The 20,236-nt window shown below is 41.0% G+C and overlaps 1 protein-coding gene across 1 annotated transcript in view; it reads left to right on the top strand.

Moving 5' to 3' along the window:
• LOC125485169 (protein SHQ1 homolog) overlaps positions 1–17,433 on the top strand; it is a 25,212-nt gene extending 7,779 nt beyond the window's left edge. The window contains exons 2-6 of the mRNA XM_048606741.1: positions 10,669–10,846; positions 11,051–11,115; positions 14,631–14,753; positions 16,403–16,557; positions 17,302–17,433. Of these exons, the coding sequence (XP_048462698.1) occupies positions 10,704–10,846; positions 11,051–11,115; positions 14,631–14,753; positions 16,403–16,557; positions 17,302–17,433 (618 nt within the window). The 5' untranslated portion in view covers positions 10,669–10,703. The remainder of the gene's footprint in view (positions 1–10,668; positions 10,847–11,050; positions 11,116–14,630; positions 14,754–16,402; positions 16,558–17,301) is intronic.
• The last annotated feature ends 2,803 nt before the right edge of the window (positions 17,434–20,236 follow it).

Genomic DNA, 20,236 nt, shown 5'->3' with positions numbered 1-20,236 from the left:
CACACGCACACGCACACGCACACGCACACGCACACGCACACGCACACGCACACGCACACGCACACGCACACACACGCCCAAACCCTGCATTAGACCAATTTGCATCACCCAGCATGTTCCAAATTAAATTCCATCTGGCCAAGTTCCTCAACATCAGCAGCTCCCCCAATCTTTGTGTCATCTGCAGACTTACTAATCAGATCACATTTGTTCTCCTCCAAATAATTTTATATATAGTACAAGCAGAGGCCCCAGCATTAAACTCTGCAGAACACCACTGGTCTCACATCTCCAGTTGGAAAAACCCCATTCCACCACTACTCTGTTTTCTATGACCAAGCCAGTTCTGTATCCATCCATCATTGTTTCCATGTGACTTCACCTTCTGTATTAGCCTACAATGAAGGACCTTGTTAAAGGCCTTGCTAAAGTTCATGTAGTCAACATCCACTGCCCTGCCTTCTTCAATTATCCTCTTACTTCCTCAAAAAAGTCAATCAAGTTGGCGATTTGATGACCTTAATGCTTTTCAGAATACCAGACGTCCACTTTTTTCATAGCGACATGCTCCAGAATATCAACATACCCCTCTCTCCATCCACCATGGCCTCCTTTGTGAATACCAATGCAAAGTATTCATTAAGGTTTTCACCCGCTTCCTCTGGCACCATGCATATATTCCCTGTTTTGTCCTTGAGTAGATCTATCGTTTCCCTATCTACCCTCTCGCTCCTTATATGTATGAAGTTCCTTGGGATTTTCCTTAATCCTTTTTGCCAAGGACATACCATGGCCCCTTTAGCACTCCTAACTCCTTGTTTGAGTTGTTCAATTTCTCTTGTCATCCAAGGTTCCCAAATCTTGCTATCCTTATCCTTCATTTTCACAGGAACGTGCCGGTCCTGAACTTCAATCAACTGGCCTTTAAAAGATTCCCACATGCATGATGTGGATGAACCTTCAAACATCCACTCTAAATCACCAATCCCCAGTTCCTGCCTAGTATTGTCATTGTTAGCCTTATCCCAGTTGCATGCTTTCACCCAAAGACTGATCTTATCCTTATCCATAAGTATCTGAAGAATTGCTGAGTTATGGTCACTATTCTCGAAATGCCCCCATACTGAAAGCACGTAACAAATTCCAACTACCCCCCACCCCCAAAAAAAAGGTGTGTCCCTGGCTCTAATGGAAGTTAAAATCGCCCACTATAACAACCCTGTGTTATTTCCACATTTTTCGATTATCTGTTCCTCTGTATTCTGCTGGCTGTTGGGAGGCCTGTAATACAACTGTATCATGAATTATTATTTAGGAAGTTTATTTGTTTGAGCCAAAGAAAGAACAGAAGAAAATTGAGAGGACTATCAATCACATCAGGTTTTTGAAAACTCAAAGGAGACTAGTCATTTGAGGAGCGTTGGGAACCTGGTGTTGTGCAGAATCTGGACCAGTTTGAACTCCGTGACACTAGTTTAAACAGAAGGAAGAGATGGGTTCATAGGCAGTTTGGACTTAGTAAATTGATAGCAGGGATTGGGGACTTTAGCTCTTGAGATATTGGAGAAGTTAAAATTGTACTCCCTGAAGCTGAAAGGATTAACGGTTGGTAAGCAGAAGGTACAGATTTAAGAATTGAAAAAGAATTAAAAGGTAGTTGAAAGTTTATTTTCCTTGGCTATTATTCTGATCCAGAATGCACTGCCTGAAAGGTTGGTATAAACAGTTAAATAAGGACTGTCAAATAGGAGTGGGATAAATATTTTGAAGGGGAATGAATAGATGAATATAGAGAAACTGGAGGGAATTAGGACGCATTACATGTCTGTGCCAACCCTTCAGAGCTAAGAGTGACCTGCTGCACTGTATGCTTAAGTTTTCTTGGGCCTTTTGGCAATCGAGTAGTTAATGATCCAGTGTCTATTATATCAGTCATTGAATCCTCCATTGAGGCTGTGATAATTTCCATTTGGTGCTCTTTTGCTTCTATAAGATTTATGATTTATTTTGTTGGAGCTTGTTATTCAATGAATGTTTGTACTCTTGCAGTCTGGTATCTTGCTCTGGTAACTGACCATCGTGACTGAGCCCACAGACAGTACTTTCATGTAACCAGCAGACTTGTCAGTTTTTAAATGGAGTTTCATTGGTTTCTTGTGTTCAGCTGTCATATTATGCTCTCCCCGAAACACTAGTCAGTACCTAAGTAGCAAAAGTCATGTAAGCTGAGGGAATGACTCTGATTTATCTGCTTGGTGTAAGTTGTTTCTGCTAATCTATGCTCTGAATAAACATGATTTGTAGCTGTAGCCTAGAGGTAGCCAGTTATCGAGGTACATAGTCAACATTTCCTGTATATGTATTCCTTGCAAACAGATTAATACTTCACCTAGAACATGGTAATTCTCACATTATATGCAATGTTATGTTTCAGTTTCTAAGTGAGGATGCCTTGTCTGTAGAAATGGTTTCTTGGATTGGGTGTGCAAACGAGGGAGTGTGTGAATCACAAAATATGTAACTTGTGTTCGTAGCCAAAAGATGTCCGAGATATTTTCAAAGAAGTTCTTTAAAATCCAGATTTGTCAATTGTGGCGTAGAGTTATCCTCTAAGGAAGAGAAGACGATGGGTGGCTGCGGGGGCAATAGTGAAACCTTCAACTCTGAGTGTACGCAGGTAATTAAAGATTATGTAGGTTTAGGCATTAATCAGGGCAAACTAAAGTTAATTTTCAGGATGTTGCGGAGGTTTTAATAATTCCTCAATTTCACTCCCTCTTGAGAAGACTACCCTGTGTCATTAATGCACGTTCTGCAGAAGGTTTGCTGGACCAGAAATGTTAACACTTTTTTTTTCCACAGATGTTGCTAGACTTGCTGAGTTTCTCCCTGTAATTTCTGTTTCCAATTTGGATTTCCAGCATCTGGCGTTCTTTGTTTTACTTCAATTCCTCGAATGGTCGCTTTGGGTTGGGGGCGTTTTCCATAGGATTGAAGTGAGGCTCTGGTGCCAATAATCAAAATGTGCAGTACATCCAACCTGAAACGAGACTCGATGAGCTTGACTTCATTTACAGAATAGTTGACAGAATAGGTTCACTGTGCAGAGATAGTAGGAACTGCAGGTGCTGGAGAATCCATGACAACAAGGTGCAGGGCTGGATGAACACAGCAGGCCAAGCAGCATCATAGGAACAGAAAGGCTGACGTTTCGGGCCTAGACCCTTCCGCCTGAACAGAGTAGTGGCTCTAGTTAAGCCTCGATGTGACTTCTTGGAATATAAGAACAGGAGAAAAACCATTCCACACCTTAATCATGTTTCACTGCTATTGGCTTCGGACTGATCAGCATCTCATTTTCATTTTTCTTCCAAATCGCCAATTCCCTTTTAATAATTTGACAAAACCAGCTACAGCACAAGGACAGGGTTGGAGGTATTAATTGGTCTGAATATCCTCTGACTAATACTTATAACATAACTCTTCATAACTTTCCAGCTCTTTGAACTCACTGCCTGGCCTTCCCCTGTGAACCCTCATTGTGAGCAGAAAGGAGACTTGTGTGGATCTTTAACAGTTCATAATCAGAACTGCAAGGCTACAGCATAAAGTAGAATGTTAGGACGTTGAGTTTGGTAATCCAATATAAAACAATAAACTACTAACCTCAGCGAGGATAAATGGGAGTCTGGTTCCACATACACAGTCAATGCATGAGCCCTGGTAAAGGTCATGACACTAGCTGTCGAATCAATGCCTGCCTTTAAAACAACAGACAGCATCTAAAACAGGATTTATAAAGCAGTTTTGAAGTGTTAAACAGTCCTGTGGTGTCACGTAAGAATCCTTTAGTTAAGGTGATGAACTGATATCGTGACTTTAGAAAAATTTTAGATGTAGGAGATGGAATTAAATAGCATCCATATGGATGGACTGTACAAGTTTGAAAGTATAAGAGAACATGAGAGTGAGCATGTGAATTGCAGAAATGCTGAATTAGGACAGATGTTACTGAGGTTACTTTTCGAATTGACCTTTGGAGCAAGTCCTAGGTAGATACTGAGTTGAGTGGGTTTGCAGCATCTGTTGAGAGAGATGCTGAGTTCCTGGCTGTGCTTGATGTTGGATGATGTACTTCCATGGTCATTGAATTCCTGGATCTTGTTGAAATTGCAAGGTGGAGGGGAATTGCTTGGACTTTGCCCCTGAAATAGCAGAAGATTCCTCTCATTCCCCCACCACATTGTAAATTGACTGAGAAAGTTTATGTACCGCTAAATTTCTTTTTCGCCCTCTCTCAGTAAGGATGTCGGCATTAGATTTTTTAATGTGTCAACGGTGCAACATCAGTGCCAATTATCTGATGTGTGTGGGGGATAATGATGACCGTATTGCACTGGGTCAGCTAGTTATTTCTTACCCATTTTTCCAATTAGGTTCACTTTGAAAGATTGCTTTTTGTAAAAACATTTTTCGGGTGGAGTCATCATGAAACTTGGTTTTTGAATGCAGCCAAGAAAAATTGGATGTCACTGGGATTTATTCCCGTGATCAATCACTGCACTTTCTGAGCTGACTGGTACCTTCACCACTTCCTTTGTTAAAATGAGGCTTTATTGGCAACCATCCAATAAAGCTGAAACATTTCAAGCCTTTAACTAGCTCAGTGTGGCACTGCAGCCTGGCTAAGGCAGTTAGAATCATTAGGCGTTTGTGGCCAGCAATAAATAACGGCAAGTGTAATTAATTTTGTGTCCAATCAGTCCTCTGCCAGACTGTTTAATTGCTGCCCTCTGGCAGGTTTTTTGTCCCTGCACTTCAGATGGAAACTTGGATTCTCGGGGGAAGTGCGATGGTATCTGATTGCTGTCATTTTGGATGAGATGCTTTGAGAGCAGCCACAGAGAGGAGCTGCTCTGCTTGAGATAAATTGTACGTGATGTCTGTGTGATGAACCTGTCAGTGAAAGCAGAGAGTCCTGTTATCGAGTGTTGAAGTGTTGCAAAGGATTGACCAATAATAGGTTTAAATTATGCTGTGACTTCCGTAATCAAAGCAAAGAGATGTTTCTGCGTTGTTTGAAGGAAAAAGGTATTGCTCTTGGAAATACTGCTGACTTAAGTGATTTTTGTCCCAACTTCATCAACCAAATAAGTCATTATCTTCAGTCAGAGCTATTGTGTGATTATTTCTGATTATTCATTGCTGACAAAACATTCTTCAGAATGTTGCAAGAACCTCCTGTCAGACGATTAACCTATGATTTTTTTTTATTGCGGAATTTTTGTTCACTGACCATCATGGCAAATTTTAAACAAAATTACTTGGTCTTTTTGGCAACTTGACTTTGCAAGATGGAGCGCATAAATTTTCTTAACAGCCCCAGATACTACATGGGTGCTGACAACCACCCCCCACACTTGACCACCTCACCACCTCACCACCTTGAGCTCCTCACTTTCTCTCTTTACTGTCATTCTGCCAGTTTGTCAGCATGTGGTTAAGCATCAGGAAGACAAAAGCAGTTGTTTTCAGGGCACTACCAAAATCTCTCTGCCTTGCTCTGGACTGCCCTTGGCAGTCTGTCTTCTTTCATTCAGAGTTGTGTCACACACCAGGTTCCTCCACACACAGCACTGCCCCACTCCCCTCAACACTTTCCCCACCTTTTACTTCAACCATTTGGAATTGCTTCCCTCAGCCCCTACTGCTTCTAAAATGCTATTTAGTTGGACATGGAGGCACAAGTCAAGCAGACTTTTTTTTTAATTAATTTACAGGATGAGGGCATCACTAGCTAGGCATTATTGCCCAGGGACCAGTTAAGAGTCGACTGCGTTGCTGCGGGCCTGGAGTCATTTTTAAGCCAGACCAGGTAAGGATGGCAGTTTGCTTCCTTGAAGGACACTAGTGAACCAGATTGGCCATTTCGATGATCGACAATGGATTCGTAGTCAACATTAGACACTTAATTCCAGATTTAAAAAAAAAAATTGAATTCAGATTCCACCATCTGCTGTATCGGGGTTTGAACCCGAGTCCTCGGAACGTTTCCTGGGTCTCGGGACTGTTCATCCAGTGATTAATACCACTCGACCATCATCGCGCTTTCTTTGTGTTTTGTTGTCATGGCCCTACCTATGCAAGTGGACCATGTTCTGTTACACACATGGGCTTGTATCTTGCGAAGAGATTCTGGAATTAGGACATGAACTAATCACTGCAGTAAATCAGCCTCTCACCTGATAGGCAATCAATGCGGTAAAGATTCTGTCTGATTATTAGAGTTTCTGATTATTCATTGCTGACAAAACATTCTTCAGAATGTTGCAAGAACCTCCTGTTCTTCACGTTGTGCTGAACCTAGTTCATGTCCAGCTAAAACATCACGGCTGAATAACAGAAATGTGACTTGATATGAACAGTTGTGTTGAGTTCAGCCTGTGTGTCAAGGGGTTTGCCTTGTTACCTTCTAAGGATTCCCTGTTCATTCCACTGCAGACCCTTGTTTTGAGATATTCTCGTCAATATTAGTCTGACCTTTCTCAGAGTGAATTTGCCCGCGTTATTGCTGTAGACATTCTGAGCCCTGGAATATGGCAGAGATTTGACTTCTTTTAACACAATTGATTAAAGAGTCCTAGTCATAGTCATAGTGCATGGAAACAGATTCTTCGGTCCAACTCATCTATGACACTATGATCATCAGAGCCAGAAATTTCATGACAAATCACTTCAATGCAAGAAAATGGTTGTGGATGTTTTCCATCCTGGCAAACCCTCAGTACTTAGCACAGAAATTATGAGAAAAAACTAGCAAAAATGTACAAAACGACATCAGATGTTGTGTTTTTGTTTTGGCTTCAGGACAAGTCCCACTCGCCTGTGTTTGGCCCATATCCCTTTAAACCTTTCCCCCTACTAAGGTACTTGTCTTTTAAATGTTGTAGCTGAACCTGCATCTACCATTTTCTCTGGTAGTTCATTCCACATACAAAACACCCTCCATGTGAGAAAGATAACGAGGTGTAGAGCTGGATGAACACAGCAGGCCAGGCAGCATCAGAGGAGCAGGAAAGCTGACGTTTTGGGTTTTCTCCTCCACAGATGCTGCCAGACCTGCTGAGCTTTTCCAGCAACTTTGTTTTTTGTTCCTGATTTACAGCATCCGCAGTTCTTTTGGTTTTTATTTATGTAATCGGAGCGCATGCTGTAAGCCCAGCATGCACGTGCTATGACAGGCAAACCAGTTTGCTGCCATTTGCTGACCAGGGCCACTGAACCATTTTTGTGCTTTTTTTTAAGATAGCAAAAGAAGAATTAGTTGACAGAGACCAGGTTTAAGGTCTAATCTGTATATCTGTTTGTCTGCTGGGTTAACCTTCCACCAGTCTTGTGTTGCAGCCTATCTTACTTCACAATGATTGGATGTCATTTTTTTTTTTTTTAAAAAGCCTTCCAATAATACTGAAGCTAGACCAACATCTGGCTACGAAAATGTAGCTGGCTTCTGCCCCATGGATATTCACCTGCTACGTTCTGGACTGGTCAAACATCCACTAGCTGCTGCTGAGCAGGTCACTATCCCTTTGGATGAGGGAGCCGACAGTCAAGCACTTGCCCCAGAGATAGCCTTTTGGCGTGGGACCTGCCATGTGAACTTGAGATGAAATGTGACAGGTTGACACAATTTTCTCGCCATTCAAAAGGTCTTAATGACACTTGGCAGATCTCTTGCTGAGCAGATTTGATTGACAGCTTTGTCTTTGGGAATGACAGTACACGTGTAGCATTTGGCCCTTTTGCACATTCAGCCATAGGCTTGGGGATCGTTCAGTAAACAAATCTGTTAAGGTGACTGCCTGCAGCAACCTGAACCAAAGTAGGTGAGGCTCTCTGCTATTTCCGAATGTTGTTGTGAATGTGATTTTCATTCTGAAGCAGAGAGAAGCCAAGTCTGCAGTCTTTGATAGTGGTACACAGTAATAAACTCTCAAATAATTTGAACAATTCTCTGGTGTTCACCTGAATACGTTTCATTTCTAAGTGAATAGAATTGAAATTGTAATCAACTTCAATGATTATGGGTTGTACAGAAGAAGCAATTCAGCCTATTGGATCAGTGATTCTCTCCATGTGGGCCAAATGCTGGCAAATGGGGCTAGGTCAGTTTCGGATACCTGGTTGGCATGGATGAGTTGGACTCAAGGGTCTGTTTCTGTGCTGTATAACTCAGACTCTACAAGTCGTCTTCTACCCTGCTTCATTAAACTCTACCAATGTATCCTCATTGCTTTCTCTCTGACTTTCTTTGACTGCTCTTTAAATGAATCTATGATATTCACCTCAATTAACCCTTCAAGTTGTGGGATACACATTCTTGGTAGTCTTATTGGTAAGGAGGTTTCTCTTGAATTCTCTACTGAAATAATTTGTGACTGTTTGTTTGATATTTATGGTACATGTTCTGATCTTTCCTGCAGATGAAAACACTTTCTCTGTGTCTACCCCTCAGCCCCTTTTTCAGTATGTTTAAACACCAATGCAATTAGTCCTTCATCTTTTCAACAGATAAGTGACCCCCTCCCTTTGACAATGGATTGTGGAGGTTTAAGTGAAAATTCTTCATTTCCTCAGGCTTTTCCGTTTGGGGGTCTTTCTTCATCCTGGAAATTTCTTGTTTTTCTAATATATCTCTGTTTCCTCTCCTACTGTAGTATTTGGAGTTTTATGCCTTTTGTATTGTATAGAATCACCAAATTGCTATAGTGCAGAGGGGATGCCACTTGTCCCATTGATGTGGGTGCCTTTTCTTGCGCAAACATAATTTATGCAGAACCACTTTGCCATCTTTCCCTTGTATCCCTGTAATTCTTCCTCTTTAAGGCATTTTTTAAAGTCTTTTCTTGATCAGTTCTGGTCGTCAGTTAAATCTATTTTGCGCATGTCTGACACCTCTGTATTTCTAACATGAAAATCAGAGCCGTCATGTTTACCGTTCACTATCAGACCCGTGATGTTTACAAGCTCAACAGTTTCTTGGCTTATGATTTCATCCTTCTAGCATTTATATATAGCATTATCAGTCTGTTGCTGTTTACTCTCAGGTTGCTCTGTACCTCATTTGATTATTAATTTCCAAGGCCTTCAGTTTAATTGACCTATAATTAACAATGAAACCTGAATTTATAAAGAACCTTCCAAGACTTGAACACCCAAAAAGCTCCACTCAGCCAGTTAAGAACCTCGAATAAAGCCATTGTCATATTCTAGAGAAACATGGTAACCATTTGCAGATATCATTGACCAACAATCATCAGAGAGATTAATTGACCAGATAATCTGTCTTAGTGATTTTTTGAGGGATAAGTATTTCCCACGATACAAACAGTTAATCCATTGCTGTTGTTCATACAATGTCATGGGATTTTCGATGTCTACCTCCTGAGCGCCGACGGAATCATGACTTAACATGAAAAATTAGTAACTGCACCTGCGCTGGTGCAACCATCCATCAATACAGCAGTGAGAGGTCAGCTAACATTGCCCACTTCACTGTCTGGAGTTGTGCTTAATTGCAGAGACCCACTGCTAGTCTCTGCTTTGATTTTGCTGTGAGTAATGGAAAATTGATGCCTTTGTTTATTTCTCCAATTACTACAAATTGTACTTTTAGCAATTTGATTCCACACGGTTTGCATTCATTTTGTCAGATAACCTCAAAGTAGCTTTAGAGTGAGCAAATTAGCTGTATTTATTCAGTCAGCAAAGGAACATATTGGAATGATAATGTTGCTATGTGATTCCTCTGGAAGGGACCATATGGTTCCTGTGTGAAACCCTGGATGGTAAGTGTTGGGGAGGAGGATGTATCACAGCCGTGTCTGATTCTACTCTGCTTGTATCTACATGTGTGAAACCCTGTTAAATGCTCCCTCTGTCCCAGCTTCTCGAAGCATCAGTCTGTGTCACCTTCAGTGTTGCCCTGAATGAGGTAAGTTCACTTTGCACAGACTGTTGATCACAGCATGTCGCAGTGGGCAGCGTGCTGACAACAGAGAATCCAGGAGTAACACAGCTCTAACTTGACACTATTAGTTACTTGACGTCCTCTGATTAGGCATATTGCACAATCGTACTGGCAAATGCGATTATTCTAGCTGGTTGCATGCCCAGAGCTGTTTGCTCAACCTCTCGAACTTTGGATGGAATAAAGGTGAAATCCCTTGAAGGCAACGCATGTGTTGTTTGAAGTGAAAAAGCCTCTGTTTCTGAAAGAGCTGTGGATGCTGGGAATTAGAAACCTCTATTTCCTCTGGCTTTTCAGTTTAGATTGATCTTTTACTTTGGAAATTTTATGTTTTTGTTTAACATCCTCATTTTATAGTGAGTTACTGTTGTGAATCCTGTCTTTATTTACTGCAAGATTTAGTGATATTCCAATCAAAAACATGAGTGACAACTCCTCTCAACTAAATTAAAACAAAGTGCTGAGGCAACTGAGCAGGTCTTACAGTATCTGTAAAGAGAGAAAGAGTTAATGTTTTGAGTCCAGTCTGTATTCTTCGCAATTGAGTTTCCTTTGGAGCCTGCTGACTTTCTCCACTTTATAGTTGTTTCAGATCTGTAGTATTTCACTTTTTAATTTCTAATGTGTTTTTCTTGCAGGATTTGTGCAGTTTTCTCATTTATCTGGATTAATTATGATCACTCCTGCCTTTGAATTAAGTCAAGATCCTAATTTCCTCACTATCATAATTCATGTCCCGTATGCAAAGGTTAATGAAGTTGACCTGTATATCGATGGAGTGGACTTCAAATTTTATGCCAAACCATATTTCTTAAGGCAAGTATGACAGCAAATGGATTTGGAGTGCATAGTTTTGAGTCCTGATTGTCATGCCAAATTTCATTTGTGCTATAATTTGCAAACTTATTTATCACTCTGATAATGTGTTTTTTTTTAAACAGTTTAAAGCATTTGTATAAGGTGTACACAATGGTGTAGCCTTTATAACTTTGAGCATCTGTTCTTCCTTTGTGAAAACAGATTGACTCTTCCAGGAAAGATAGTGGAGGATGGCAGAGAGACAGCTTCGTACGATGCTGATGCAGGTAGAGGCGTTAAATATATCACTTGTGTTAGCTTTGTTTTTGGCTGTAAAGCTGCAAAATGTGACTATAGAATGATGAATGGTTACACTAACGCTGTTTAAAGTAACTGTAATAATCAGCCCAGAGCATATGTTTTTGTGCAGTAGCATTATCTTTCTCACTGAATGTGTCCGTGACTTAACTGACAGAGGGTGTGTTAACAGTGACGTTTGTACATACTTACTGTACTTACACTAGAGTTTTTCCGAATCATTATGCATATTACTCACTTGTATGCACTATTTCTCCCCCCACCCGGGGTGAACAGTGGTTATTTTGGCAAAGACTTGGTTTCCTCCTTTCATTATCCCTTTTTGACATGTCATATAAAGCTTCAAACCTCCTTGTTAGGTTTTTTGGGAAGGAATTCATTCAGAATGAGCCAGTAGTGCCATGTTTTAAGTTTTTAAAAGAAGAAATCCCTGCAGTTTAAAGGCGCTATGTTGCTGTTAGCACTGGGTTTGAGCTATACAGCAGCTATATCTGCGTTGGAGCTCAACCCCCAAAGTCTTGGCTGCTGATCCCACTGTGGATGTCAGCACACTGATGAGAAAACTTTGATGTTATCGGTAGATATTAAGCGCTTTGTGCTGATCTTGTTCACATTCTCTCGTCAACAGATCAGACAGAAATGACTCTGTCCTGTGTGCAGTTAGTTGGCCAGTTTTCCCGGCACAGGCTGTCCCCTGAGTCCTGATTAATTTCCTATAGCTGGTGTCAAAGTGCAGGAGCATCTGTGACGTGCTGCTGGTTAATGTTAGGAGTGCTCAATTCATTCATAATGAAAACCAAAAGAACTGCAGATGCTGGAAATCAGGAACAAAAACAGAAGTTGCTGGTTCTGAGAACTGCATTTTTTTGAGGAAGGGGTCACCGGACCTGAAACTTTAACTCAGATTTTTTTTTTTTTTCTTTACAGATGCTGCCCGACCTGCTGAGTTTTTCCAGCAACTTCTGTTTTTGTTCATTGATAATGACTTCGATAAAGATGATGTGAATGGTTGAAGTACTGTACCTAACCATTAGCCTCGAGTGCTGACTTCTGCAATTTTATCTACTCTTCTGAACTATGGTCTTTGGACATCTTGAATGAGATTTACAAATCCGTGCATTTCTTTGCTGCACAGTGAATTTGACTTGGCCTCTCTTTTTCGAGCTTTCTCTTTTTCCCCATACGCACTGTTGTTCTCTCTGGCTCTGTCTGTCTTTCCTTCCTCTGCCGGTCTCTTGTGCTATGAAGTGTACTCTGACCTCTGCTGTTGCTAATTCACAGCACCAACTAATTTGGCACTAATTACCACTGACTCAGTGATCTCATGGAAGTCCCAGAAATGGATCTCTGTCCCCCTGTTCAACTAGATTTTAGCCACCTTGCGTGATGCATTCTTTACATCCTGTTCTTTCTCAGCACCTTTTATTTATGCAATGTCTTTCCATCCTAACAGAAGTTAATGTGTGATGACGTTCGTGAGAGTTCATATGTTTTGTTGTCTGATGTGGAATATGTCTTTTCTTTAAACCCTGCACATATCCTATTTCCATAAATACTACCTGCCAACTGGTGTGTGCATTCACCGGCTGTATTTGGCATGATGGTCAGTCACGTTGCTGTAGTGGCAACATGTTGGAATGATTCTGCCAAATATCTGGAATTGAGTCAGGCTAGTTGCAAACTTGGTATTGTAGTTGATCTTCTGCTCACACATCCACTCCATCACCAAAGTAGCGTCCCTCCTTCTCTGTAACATTGTGTGATTCTGACCCTGCCTCAGTTCACTGCAGTTGAGGCCCTCATCCACATCTTTATTACTTTCAGACTTGACTATTGCAATGCGTTCCTTAATTGTTCCCCGCTTTCCATAACCTTGTGCTCCTGCAAGACTCTGTGCAGCCTGTCACCCCTGTACTTCTGATGTACACTATCTACTGAATGAGCAACATTTCCATTTTAAAGTTGCCATTATGAGTATCAAGTATGTTCGTACCCTTTCCTCTTACACTGTTTGTAACCTCTTCTTGCTATTGAAATTTTTGATCTCCATGTGTCTCCAATTCTGTCACCTTGTGCATCCCCACTTTTTAATCATGGTGATTTGACGTGTTCAGCTACTTTGACTGTAAGGTTTGAAATTCTTTCCTTTAAATCCCTGTGCCTCCCTCTACATCCCTGGCTTCTTTGAAGATTGTTCTTTTAAGCCTACCTCTTTAATCAAGATTGTGATCATTTTAGCAATGGCTTGGTGTCAAGTATACTGATAATACTCCTGTTTAAGTCTTAGGACATTTTGCTGTGTTTAAGACAAATGCAAGGTTTTGTTGCTGTTTGGTATGTTAAATGGTGATCTATTTTCTCTGTCCTTACTGACCTTGTTGTCCTGTCTGAATTGTCTGTGTGTTACTCAATCTTGTTATCAATCCATTTAACTCCTTCAGAGCTGGGTTTAGCTCAATATCAGCAGTATTAACATGCACAGGTATTTCTGCCATAGATTGTGTTTCATTCACGCAAATTAGCTGTGATGCGATTGATGAATAGTAGATGTTGTTTGGATAGCGTGAACTTTCTACTGTACAGTGTGGCCACTTTTTTTTTCTGCACCAATTTCCCTACAACGCAATTTTTTTACAGTGCGAAGTTGCATTCTTGTGTGACCATCATGTTAAAGGTTGCATTAGATCAAAATACTGGTGAAGATATCGGTTATATCTTACACCTACTGAATAATTTAATAATTGTCTAGACTTGAAGAAAACATTATGGTATACCACTATTTAGTGGTATTTAAGGAGTTAGCAACTTTGTTATAGTTTAAATAGAGTTGCTGTTTTTAGTAATGACCACAACAGACATGATTGTATTTAGTTTTTAATTTTGATTTTAGAAGCAAAGATCAAATCTAATTATAAATTCGCCAAAGTGAGAAAATAGTCCAAGTATTGATCTAGGTTTAGAAGCACCATAGAATTGGTGAAGAAAGTTCCCATTCCTTGCGTTTCACATGTTTAATGTTTTACGAGATAGTCGTGGAATGACACCGCAGACATACTCGAACGTTGTTCTTGGAATTTAAGATGACTTGAATTGTGACATTGTTAGTGTTTCTTGCAATTTTTTTTGAGGGTCACAGCTACACTGCATTTTTTTACCAGGCGCACCCATTTCTCGAACGAATTGTCTTTTTATTCTCGCTGCTTGCGCTTCTCAATTAATATTGAAACAATCATTTTGCTTTAGACATGCACAATATTTTCACTGCTTCTGTAATCAAACTGGCAGATACCTTGCAGTATATTTTTTAGTACTGGAGACCCGAAATCCTGATCAAAAGAAGAAATGACTTAATGTAAAAGACAGAGAGGCAATGATGGGAAACTGAATACTTTCTCTACCGTAATGAGAGAGAAATTTTGATGTGTTGCTTGATGCCAAAAAACTTGTGCTCCTTAAGTTAGGTTCTGTGTGTTTCTGTTAATAGGAATTTTTACAATAAAGGTTCCGAAAGAGACCCCTGAAGAATACTTTGAGGGGTTGGATATGCTGACTGCGCTTCTGGCACCAAAAGGTTCAAAATCTGCAAAGCCACTACTGGAAGAGATAGGTGTGTTTTTGCTGTCTGACGTGAACCTTCACTTCCCTGTCACCCTCCCCATTTGCTTCTTCAAATATAGTGTTCTAAAAGCTATTTGATTAGCTTAGTGACCAAATGCACTAATATTGTTTGAAGGTGCTGGGTAATTATTAAAATATCCTTTCACCAGCCTCAGAAGGTTTATTGCTAAGGGATGTGATTGGGAGGTTGGCAATAGGTCAGAACATTAATTGATTCTCTTGACATGTATGTTAGTCATTATATGACATCTGTGAGTTAATTGATCTCCTTTGGGGTCCACTGGGGTGATGTGTCTAAGCAGAGCCATAGATGATAATTTGTGTTTTTTCCCTTTAAGAAGCTAATGACATTAATTTGAATTTGAGATGATTGATTTATATCTAAAATTGGTAACTGAAATCAGAAATTAAATCAGGTAGCACTTTGTTTTCTCTTTAAATAACAAAAGACTATGGGCACTGGGACAACAGACTTTTATTTTTAAAAAGGTGCTTCCTGATATAATTCTCATGTGACCTTGCTCCGCTAGTAGATTATGGCCCAGAAATGCCGATGACCAGTGAGTTGTTTCTGCAGCCTGGATTGGAATGTACATCAGGACCACATGGAAGTCCCATGCAGTAAGGCGTTGTTGGGAAGTTGAAGTTTCCTTAGAGTAATTACCCGCCATCTGGAGCCTTCAGGAAAAGTCCCGAAATCTGAGCCTGAGTCAGAGATTTCGGAGGGTCCAGACTCACTTGATCTTAAATAGTTATTTAAGAAATATTAGAGGCCAACTCTAACTCACTGGTAAAATTTAGACAGGACCCTCAACTCTGACCCAACTGTTCACCCTCCTGTAAGCAGCCATTCACTTAGCTAGCTCTCACCCTCCCTCCATACTTGGCTGAAACGCTTAGCTTTTCTCAGTAGCTGTCGAAGGGGCTGCAGAGCATTCGCAGTAAGGAAAAGGTCACGTTTAACTTATTTCCAAAAACGGGAACATGGTTCCCTGCTGTTGGTGACCATTCCTGGACATGTCTCCACTGCTTCATAACAGGATGCTGCCATCTGAGAAACTTGAAAGTAGAACTTATTACCCAAAGGTAAGTTGTTTTTTTTTGTGTGAAATCGGGTGCAGAAATAGGGCCTCCAGTCCTGATCAGAAAATCTTGGCCACTGTTCTTGTTCTGCATTCACCAACAGAGAAAATGGTTGCTTTGTATCCTTCTCAAATGCCTTCAGCATTTTAACTGCTTCGATTCAATCACCCTGTGGCCCTCTAAACCCAAGGTAATCCGAGCCAACTTTATACAACCTGTCCTCCTAAGTGCCACTTTAAATCCAGGTATCTGGTCAATCTGTGCTCAACCCTCTCCAAGATCCGTTTACCTTGTCTGAGGTTTGATGCTCAAAATGTGATAATTATCAAAATGGATCTGGAGTGAATGTTTGAATTTGTAAGTTACTTAGTCTCAATAAGATTGTAAATGGACAATATATTTGATGCCAGACCACTTGCTAACCTATTGGGCAAGTTGTCATACACTGTCTTTGAAAATTGCAGTTGTTGAGCTGAGCTCCTAAGATTGTTTTCCAATTCTGTAGAAGCTTTTTAGAACAAGAGTAGATGAAATACCACTGCAATTTTGTTGCAGGACACTCTGTTAACACTGAAGAGGAGGAAGATCTGCAAGATTTTGACTGGGAAATTGAACAAACTCCCTATGAGGAATTGGAAGGAAATATTATAAACCCGACCTGTTTCTATGGCTTTGGAAACCTGAGAACTGGAGTCTTCAGGAGACTGCAGGCAAGTTTTTTTTTGATAAGCATGTAACGCTCTTGCTAATCTAACTGGTTGTGTTCACTGGCACCAGTTTGTGTGCTGCTGCTGTTACAAGCTAGAGCTTTAGTCTGAGAAGACTGAGATTCGGGGGAAATTGTGTCAAATGTATGAAGTAGATGTTTTAATGGATCAGTTCCAATTGATCTGTACAATCCTTCAGCATCCAGACAGAATTATTATGATCAGTTCTTATAAGAGAAGCGAGTTATGATGTCTATAATGATTTGATTATGTGCATTGGCACACAAACTAGTAGATTTCAAACATTAATATTCATAATTATCTAATTGAGTTACAATGTATTTAAAAAATGTGCAAAATTTGAATGATGCAGTCTTAAGGTGGACCATCAGTCACTCAAAATATTGACTTGTGCGCTGCACAAGATTTCTTTCATTTAATTTTAATGATTTGATAAGTTTTGGAATAATATTAATTTTGAGTATTTGAGGTGGTTGAGATAACCTCAATGTGTGTGAAAAATGGCAGTGTGGCAACTGCATTCTTGAAACTTTGGTCGTGAATGAAATGTAAAAAAAAAAGTTATTCATCTGGCAGTCGTTGAGCATCAGGCTGTGGGAAGATTTTTTTTGTCAATGGTAATGATACTTTTCAATGAAATACTTGAGCTCGAAGCCAACTAATACCCTCCATCTCCTCTCATTGATGGTTAAGTGTTGATGCAAATAACTTGTACCTGTGAAGCAGAGTAAGTGGGGAGCAGAGGGCAGTGAACAGAGAAAGAAGCCCAGAGGGAATGAGATGCAGGAGGAAGAGACAAAGGTCAAGAAACAGCCATTTAAAGATGGAGTGAAATTGTTTTTAACTGTGGAAAAGTAAGCAAGTTATATTATCACTGGCTGTCTTAACCAATAACAATACCACGTTGACTTTATTGTTGTCACGTGCTGAGATAGTGAAAAGTGTTGTTTTTGCGTGCTATACAGGCAGGTTGTACCATACAAAGTGCAGAATAAGTGTTACAACCACAGAAGGTGCAGAGAGAGAGATCAGAATTAACATGTTGAGAAGTCTGTTCAAAAGTCTGATAACAGAACAGCTTTCTCCTTGCTTCGATCTTTTCGTACATGTTTTCAAACTTTTATATCTTCTGCCCAATAGAAGAGGGTGGAAGAGAGTATACCTGGGTGGGAGGGGTCTTTGATTATGTTGGCTGCTTTCCCAAGGCGGTGGGAAGTATAGATGGAGTCAGCGGATTGTATGATGGACTGGGTTGTGTTCACGAGTCTCTTGTTACTTGGGGTTTTGAGATGAGTAGTTGCATCTGGATAGGTTGGAGTCCCCAGCCATGCACTCAGATCCTGTGCAGGCCAGCTGTTGGGAATATTCACAGACATCTTTAACCTCTCTTAACTACTAATTAGTTGGTTGGGTGTATTTGAAATGGTCAGAATGCAGATGTTCCATTCTGGAATTTGCATATTTCTGTTTCAAAAGAAAATCAAACCTTGGGACAGTCAAAATAGCTGGTGATATTTTTCCATTTTAGATGTGTTACAACAACTTGCATTCCTTTAAAAGCCATCTTTTTCTCTCCTCTGTCTTGTATGCAACCCCCACCTTTCATTTGCACTCTCGGATTTTAAAAAAAAGCGCACAAATCCCGAAAATGGTATGTGTTTGAGATGTTTATGTATTTGTGAATGAGACACACACTGAATCGTATCGATGTATGTGATAGACTTTGTAGTGCCAACATCCACCATGTGGGGGAGCCAGCGCGCACAGCTTTATGTGAACAGACGGTGGTTTATTTCAGATGACAAGATGTAGAGCTGGATGAACACAGCAGGCCAAGCAACATCATAGAAGCAGGAAGGCTGATGTTTCGGGCCTAGACCCTGAGCGTAAGCAGTGGGGGCTAGTAGCAGTCAGACACTGGGCTCCAATTAGGGGTCACGTTGGAGGGTGTGGCCACAGGAGAGATCACATGGGATTTAGGTTTTGAGGACGTTTTTGAAGGTCAGAGTAAAATGTCAACAATTAATCTGACACGACCATTGCAGAGCCCACAACTGTGGCTGTGCCATTGATCCACAGTTACTGGGTCCAGAGTCACCCAGATTGGGACATAGGATTGAGCAGTGATTGTACAATTAGGGTGGAGCCAGACCATGGTAGGAGTTTTTTTTAATGCACGACAGAGAAATTGAGTGTTTGCTGGGGAATGAGGAGTTGGTGGAGATAGTTGATATGTATTTTGGCTGAGGATGGATTTAGTTTGGAATAGGAGGCTAGTAACAGAGCTGTGGAGAAGTCTGTTTGTGCATGATGGTGTGCAGGAAACTGAGGATGAGAGGTCATTTGAGAGGACTAACGTTTAATCCTGGAGAGGGACTGGGATTAGAAACCTAGCTCAGGGCCAAGCAAGATGCTTGGAAGTATGTAGCTTTGGATTTAGTCTGAGTCTGAATCCCAGGAAAGGGTTCCAGATGGAGGTAAATTAAAGAGTTATTAATGAGAACCAACCAACACAAACTGGTTCTCAGCTGTTTAACGGCGGTGTTGGAGACCAGAGGAGCTGCAAAGACGTGAGCATGGTGACATAGCAATGGTCAAGCAAGCCATTCTCAAAGAACGAATGAAACTGGCAATTAGGCAGTGACAGCAAACTCAGCTGTCAATCCTGCAAAACACTCCTTCCCAGTATGTGGGGACTAGTGCCAAAATCTGAGTTGTCTTACAGACTAGTCGGTAGCCTGTTACAGTCGTGCTCGCTGAATCATATCTTGCACGCAGTGCCCCATACCATCCCTGGGTGTGTTCTGTCCCACTGGCATAGTCGTATGCAGTCGGGAGGGAGTTTCTCTGGGAGTCCTGAACATTTCTTTTGGATTCCATAAAATCTCATTGCATCAGGTCAGACATGGGCAGGCAAACCTCCAGCTGGTTTCCATGCTGAGCTGATGAATATGTACTCCTCCATGTTGATCAACACTTGGAGGAAGCCCTGATGATGGCAAGGGCTCAGAATGTACTCTGGGTGGGGAATTTCAATTGTCCACCACCAAGAGTGGCTCAGCAGCAACAATACTGACTAGTGGTTGAGCCCTAAAGGACATAGCAGCTATCCTGGACATAGCAGCTAACCTGGGACTACACCAGGTGATGAGAGAATCGGCATAGAGAAAAACATAACTCGCCTCGTGCATCTTCAGAGTTTGGGAATCTGATCGTTAGTATCAGTAAGAGTGACCACTGAATAGTTGTTGCTAGTCCTGTCTTCCCATTCCATGTGGCCCTATGACCATGCTTAATGGGAACAGACTTTGAACTGATCATGCATCTGAAGACTGAGCACCTCTGAGACACTTGGCTATCAGCAGCAGAATTGTACTTCAACACAGTTTGCAATCTCATGGCCCGGCATATCCCCCACTCTACCATTACCATTACCATTACCATCAAGCCAGGGGATCAACCCTGGTTCAGTGAAGTGTATAGAAAGGCATGCCGGGAACAGCACCAGGCATACCTAAATGTGCGATGTCAACTTAGTGAAGCTACCAAACAGGACTCTTTGTGTGCCAAACAGCAGAAGCAGCAAGCACTGGAAAGAGCAAAAGTATTCCACAACCAATGGATCAGATCTAAGCTCTGCAGTCCTGCCACATCCAGTTGT

Source organism: Rhincodon typus, chromosome 16 (assembly GCF_021869965.1).
Source record: "Rhincodon typus isolate 14 chromosome 16, sRhiTyp1.1, whole genome shotgun sequence".
NCBI classification, from domain to species: Eukaryota; Metazoa; Chordata; class Chondrichthyes; order Orectolobiformes; family Rhincodontidae; genus Rhincodon; species Rhincodon typus.
Note: the sequence above shows the minus strand (reverse complement) of the source record. Positions and strands in the feature narration are given on the sequence as shown.